General features: G+C 36.4%; 1 protein-coding gene across 1 annotated transcript; it reads right to left on the reverse strand.

The window, feature by feature from the left end:
• Positions 1–3,036: 3,036 nt before the first annotated feature.
• LOC123949353 (olfactory receptor 4C16-like) lies at positions 3,037–3,960 on the reverse strand. The gene has a single exon (XM_046016765.1). It carries the CDS (start codon positions 3,958–3,960, stop codon positions 3,037–3,039), a length of 924 nt encoding a protein of 307 aa, XP_045872721.1.
• Between the last annotated feature and the right edge of the window lie 3,060 nt (positions 3,961–7,020).

The raw sequence follows: 7,020 nt of genomic DNA on the forward strand, positions 1-7,020 counted from the left end.
CTCTCTCTCTGCCTGCCTCTCTGCCTGCTTGTGATCTCTGTCTGTCAAGTAAATAAATAAAATCTTAAAAAAAAAAGTAGGTTCCGCACCCAACACAGGGTTCAAAATCACAAGTCTGAGATAAAGAGTCATATGCTCTATGCACTGAGCCAGCCAAGTGCCCCTCGAACTAAGAAGTTCTAATATTCCTTGTATAATAAAGTTAATACAAACAGCAATTTTGATATAATTTAGTAATTTATAAATAGAATATATGTTCCAAATAAACAAAAATATTCATATTAAATTTTCTATGTGGTTAACAGACACATAAAAAATGTTCATCATCATTAGCCATCAGGGATATTCAAATCAAAACCACATTAAGATACGACCTTACACCAGTTAGAATGGCCAAAATCAACAAGACAGTAAACAACAAGTGTTGGAGTGGATGTGTAGAAAGAAGAACCCTCTTACACTGTTGGTGGGAAGCCACTTTGGAAAACAGTGTGGAAATTCCTTAAGAAATATTTTTAATTTCTTCCCTATGACCTGCAACTGCACTACTGGGTATTTACCCCAAAGATACAGATGTAGTGAAAAGAAAGGCCATCTCTACTCCAATGTTCATAGCAGCAATGACGACAATCACCAACTGTAAAAAGAACCAAGATGCTCTTCATCAGATGAATGGATAAAGAAGATATGGTCCATATATACAGTGGAGTACTGTGCCTCTATCAAAAATGATGAATAGGCAACTTTTATATCAACATGGACGGGACTGGAAAAGATTATGCCGAGTGAAATAAGTCAAGCAGAGAGAGTCAATTATCATATGGTTTCACTAACTTGTGGAGCATAAGAAATAACACGGAGGACATTGGGAGTTGGAGAGAAGTGACTTGGGGGAAATTAGAGGTGGAGAAAAACCATGAGAGACAACGGACTCTGAGAAACAAACTGGAGGTTTTGGAGGGGAGGGGTGAACCTGGTGGTAATTATTAAGGAGGGCATGTATTTCATGGAGCACTTGTTGTGGTGCATAAACAATGAACTTTGGAACATTGAAAAAAAATAAAATTATTTTTTTTAAAGTACAAATAATAAAATAGGTTGAAATCAGAAAGATTCTTAGGGATCATGTAATTCAATACTGCTATGTGGATCAATAGTGACAAAAGGTGATATCCCTCACCACTGCATAAATACAGTTTTATCCAAATACCTTGATCTCTCTCAAGTCACCCTCTTTTCTAGATTACATTAAAACTCACTAAGATACACTTCACAGCACTCACGATAGCACATACCCTCCCCAATGTCCCTAACCCCCTCCCCCTCTCCAACCCCACCTCCCCCCAGCAACCCCCAGTTTGTTTTGTGAGATTAAGAGTCATTTATGGTTTGTCTCCCTCCCAATCCCATCTTGTTTCATTTATTAAACCTGGTGATTCACAGACCTGTACCCCTGGGGATAAAAATACATTATATGTTAATAAAAAAAAAAAAAGGATGAATACCCAACTTTTATAGCAACATGGATGGGACTGGAGGTGATTGTGCTGAGTGAAATAAGTCATGCAGAGAGAGTCAAGTATCATATGGTTTCACTTATTTGTGGAGCATAACAAATGACATGGAGGACATTGGGAGATGGAGAGAAGGAAGTTGGGGGAAATTGGAAGGGGAGGAGAACCATGAGAGACCATGGACTCTGAGAAACAACCTGGGGGTTTTGAAGGGGCGGGGGTGGGAGGTTGGGGGAACCAGGTGGTGGATAATAGGGAGGGCACGTGTTGCATGGAGCACTGGGTGTTGTGCAAAAACAATGAATACTGTTACACTGAAAAAAAAAAAAACAACTCACTAAGATAACCCATATCTGCAATTTTTGTTTCAAAGCCTAAATAGTCCCTGGTGAGTTTTAATAGTATCAGTTATCACATTCAAATTCCCTATTTCAACCACTGGCTGCTTGTATGCTTTACCTATAGCCCACATGAATATATCTACTTAGTTTGGGACATGTAGGCTACAATCATAATAACCCAAAAGTATAAATAAATTATTATAATTTGTATGACCCAAGAAAAACTTAATGCTTCCCCCAAATTAGAAGTGATCATTGTAGAAGCAAAATGTTCTTACAAAAAGAATACAAAGAGTACCACTCCAACTACGAGAAACAACCCAAGGTAAAAATATCTCTTCAGAACGGTATTATTTACACATTATTCTGCCATTCTTCTAGAAGAATCTAAATAAATATAAGAAGAATTTGAAATATGACCCTAAGAAATAAAAGAGAATAACCTAGCTAAGAGATTGTCCCTTAAAACATGAAGATTTTACAATTATTTGAATCTGGTGCTTTCTGCTCAGTCAATCAAGAAGAACAACCAAGTTGAAGCTCCATGATCAGACATGATATGACGGAAGTGTCTAATACAAAGGAAGTCATTTGAAGGAGGAAAAGCCTCCCAGGCTGTGGATATAAGTATATAAAATATGACTTATAAACAGAGAACACCAGAAGTCAATATGAAGAAGGGCAGGGAAAACACTAGGTCAAAACCACAGCGATGCTAGGCAGGCAAGAGAGGCAGAGACACACCAGTGAATATCTAAGCCATGTGTGTTGACATATCTGTACCCAGTGCTGTCTCTTCTGTACAAGAAAATGGCTCAACACTAACCAGCGTACATGTTCATTCTATTTTTTATTGTTGTTTGTTTTTAAAGATTTTATTTATTTATTTTATTTACAGACAGAGAGCACAAATAGGGAAGGAGAGGAGGAAGCAGGCTCCCTGCTGAGCAGAGAGCCTGATGTGGGGCTGGATCACAGGACCCTGGGATTATCACCTGAGCTGAAGGCAGAGGCTTTAACTCACTGAGCCACCCAGGTGCCCCTACATGTTCATTCTTGAAGGAATGAATTCTCATGCCCCCTGATGATGTTAACACCACAATGAAAAGATAATATTCTCAATGGACTTCTAGACAAATCCAAACTATGAAGAAAAATTTGAAATACCCATTTATCTTTTGTCATCTGAAATGAACTTTTTTTCTCCATAACTTCCTCATGGCATCTTTCACCTCTGCATTCCTCAGTGTGTAAATCAGAGGATTGATCAAAGGTGTTCCAAGTGTATAAAACACAGCTATCATCTTATCCATGGGGAAGGTGATTGCCGGGCGTGTGTATATGAATATGCAAGGACCAAAGAATAAGATGACCACAATGATGTGAGAGATGCAGGTAGAGAAGGCTTTTCTCCTCCCTTCAGCACTGTGGTTTCTCAGAGAATACAGGATTATAACATAGGAGCACATCAGCATGACAAAACTCACTGTACAAATGGCCCCACTATTGGACACCAACAGAAGGTTGATCACATAGGTATCTTCACAGGCAAGTTTCAACAAGGGCTGCAAGTCACAAAAATAGTGATCAATCACATTGGGACCACAGAAAGGCAAACTCAAGGCAAGATAAATCTGAGCTAAAGAATGCACACAGGACCCCACCCAGGCCATGGCCACTAGCACAGCACAGACCCTTTGACTCATGATGGTTGTGTAGTGCAGAGGCTTACAGATGGCCACATAGCGGTCAGCAGCCATGAGGATAAGGATGAAGATCCCCAAGCAGCCAAAGAAATGTAGTGAAAAGACTTGTATCATGCACTCACTGAAAGAGATAGCGGTCTTCCTCAAAAGGGCATCCACAATCATTCTAGGGGCTATGCAAGTAGAGAAGCAGGTGTCAGATAAGGATAGGTGGAAAAGGAAGAAGTACATTGGACTCCCGAGTGTCCGGCTGGTCTTGATAGTAGTAATAATCAGAAAGTTACCCAGCAATGTCCCCAAATAGAAAAACAAGAAAGTGACAAACACTATTTTCTTTCTAACAGGATCCTGGGTCAACCCAAGCAGAATGAACTCAGTCACATTATTATTCAGCTGCATGATTTCTTCAATTAGGCCACGCTTGAGTACGAATTTTTTGATCTGCAAAAAATAAAGGAATTAATTCACGGTATGATGTTGATTTTATCGAATATTTCCAGCAAAATGAATATTCCTCATTATTAATAGTTTAGAGATGAGTTTCTACAAGTCATCTCAATAGTTTTCTCCTTTATTTTTTATGATCAATTCATAAGGGCTTTATGAGTCTCAACAATCTTGTGAAGTTTATATCTTCCTAGTGTACTCTTCAGGCACAATCTTGTAGCATTTAAGTGATTCTGATTAATTTTCCAATTTGTTGAATATAAGTTTAAAAGATATGGCTCCATTTTATTACTAATGTCATTATTTTTACATATTTAACATATCTTTGGCCCCATGTTTTGATAGTGTATCTCTTGGCATTTTGGATATATTTGACTGCTCTTAGAGTTTATGGTATAAATAAAAAAATCACACCTGATTTTCAACCTATAAAGAATGTCTTCTTTATGCATATGTTTATCAGCCTGTATTTATTATACATATTTATGGATACTATTTTTGTATATTTTATATATTATATGCATACATAAAAAGTGTATAATTTTATAAATATTTAACATGTCCTCTTTAACTAAACATTTTCTCCCTGATATTACAGCTAGAAAAGAAGAACAGGAAATGCTTCATCTTCTAAATAATATGCTATTACCTTGATACACATTTATGATATTTAATATTTGGCAGACACTAATGCAGATAAGTGAATGAAGGTCCTTTGATAGTGGGTTATATCTCAAATACCTGCATTTCTAAACTTCTCCCTCCCATTTCTGAAAAACACTCCTTAGTGGACCCCAAATCCCTGAGGTTATGTATCAATGAAAAGGAGATATTATCACTCAATAGCTCGTGTTTTCACTAATCTAAATTTTAGTTTCAGCACTTTGAGTCTGAGATCATTTGGGGAGATGTCACCAGATAGTTCATGTAGGACCAGATCATCATGATCGTAATTCCCAGTAGGGTTTGAGTTATCTAGGTACCCAAAATCCCACATCCTTGTAACAGAGCAGAGATTCAGATTAGTGAAGTAGATATAGTTTTAGACAAGAGGAAGGGTCAGAACTGACGTCATTCAGTTTGTTTTCTATCCTGGCAAAGTCAATGATCATTGAAGTTTCAAATTTCACTCCTTTCCAATGAAGATTTCCTTTTTCAAATTGGGGTGGGGGGGAAATTACCACTGACTTCACTTTCAAGAACAAAATCTTTTCTCTGGATCTTACTTGTCAATATGATATTGAAAGGGCACTACCTACAAGTAAAAATAAAACCTGAAATATGATGGGTTGAAAAGGAACTTGGAAGATTTACTTATCCCGTTGTGTTCATTCTCAAAGTCATCTATACCTTTGATATCTGTCTTGAAAGCTGTAAGTATCCATAACACAGATCAACTAAACAGACGGAAAATTTCCCTTATATATCTTTTCCACTTCCTTGATAAAGTTTCTTCTCCACAACACATGTGAATTCTACCTTATATTCCTCGAAATCAAAAACCACTCTTGGGAAATTGTCTGTTGAGGTTATTTACCTCAGAATTCCATTTTTTTTTGTTTAATATTCTTTGGATTGGGTAATCTTTGTCAAAGATTTTAATGTACAAAGAAAATTAGTTTATGTCTTAATCAGTACAATAAGTTCACTCTTTCCTTATTCATTTGAGAGAGTGATCCATCACAAAATATTTGAACTTGAACTATACCCCATGACTGTGACCACTTTTTTGAGTGTATGGTTTTTGTTTCCATGTTAATAACCCTTTAGGCTGTTCATTCCTGAAGCAAAATTATATATATATGTGGACATATATTTTTAAGATAAATTAACATAAATACATAGGGTTTCATTAACTTGTTAGTAACTGTAAGTTTTCATCAAATAATTAACCCATGATCTTTAATCAATACTCTACTTCCTTCTTCCTACATTTCTACCTACTTCAATTGCCCCTAAACTTCAGGACGCAATTCAAAGAACTCTCCTCTGGAGGCCTACAGTATTTACATTATGATAAAAAAAATAAAAATCACTCCTATTTCCCAGTGACATCCTTTATAGCCTTTCTTGTAAGATTATATATTGAATAGGAATCTTTGAAAATTATTTATTCTCAGGATTTTATTCTCCAAAGTTCCAAACCCAATGCCTTGTATCACATAGGTACTTAGTAGTTTTAATTAAATTTTCCCAATAACTTCTTTATATATATATATATATATATATATATATATATATATATATATATATTTCTGATGGTTTTAGCAATATTCAGATTACAGAATACATCCACATCACTAATCCCTTGTGGCTATCTATCTATTCTGTGTGGCAGACAGACAAATATTCTTCTAACTTATAAATCCAGGAAGTGAGCTGAGATCAATTTTAAACAATGTAGTAGACATGAAGCAGAAAATGGTGTATCACACAGCCATGAAAGATTTTGGGAACACTGACACCAATAAAATACATTATCTTAAACATTAGCATTTTCTACAAGACTCTTTAACCCACAAAGAGTGCAAGGAGAGCCTTGAGATTTTTCTTATATTCTTGAAACTGAGGCATGTTATCATCCAAGTCTTAGTGAATGACCACACGTCCATTTTTTCAAGGACATGTTAACACTTTCATCTGGTTCTCCAAGAAATACGACATAAAAATGAGTTGCAATGACCTGGGGACAAATAGCCCTAGTATAATAACACATCTTCTAATAAGTATTGCTCTTAACTCAACTTTTCAAAAAAGTGTAGCCAACTTTGGAATGGCTAAATCTGTCAGCACAGTAACAAACAAACTACATGTTGGGTTTGGAGGTAACAGAGAAGAGCTGAAAGAAAAGCACACAGGAAAAAAGTGGAGAATAGATGAGAGTGGAATAGAATGTCAGGTGAATCATTCTATCCCACAAATCTGTCTTTTTGCAGCAGCCACAGTGCTTTCTAAAGGGCTTCCTTCAACTACCTAACCCTCCCTGATTGGTTACACTAGACTTCCATCTCT

The sequence above is a fragment of the Meles meles genome, chromosome 8 (assembly GCF_922984935.1).
Source record: "Meles meles chromosome 8, mMelMel3.1 paternal haplotype, whole genome shotgun sequence".
NCBI lineage: Eukaryota > Metazoa > Chordata > Mammalia > Carnivora > Mustelidae > Meles > Meles meles.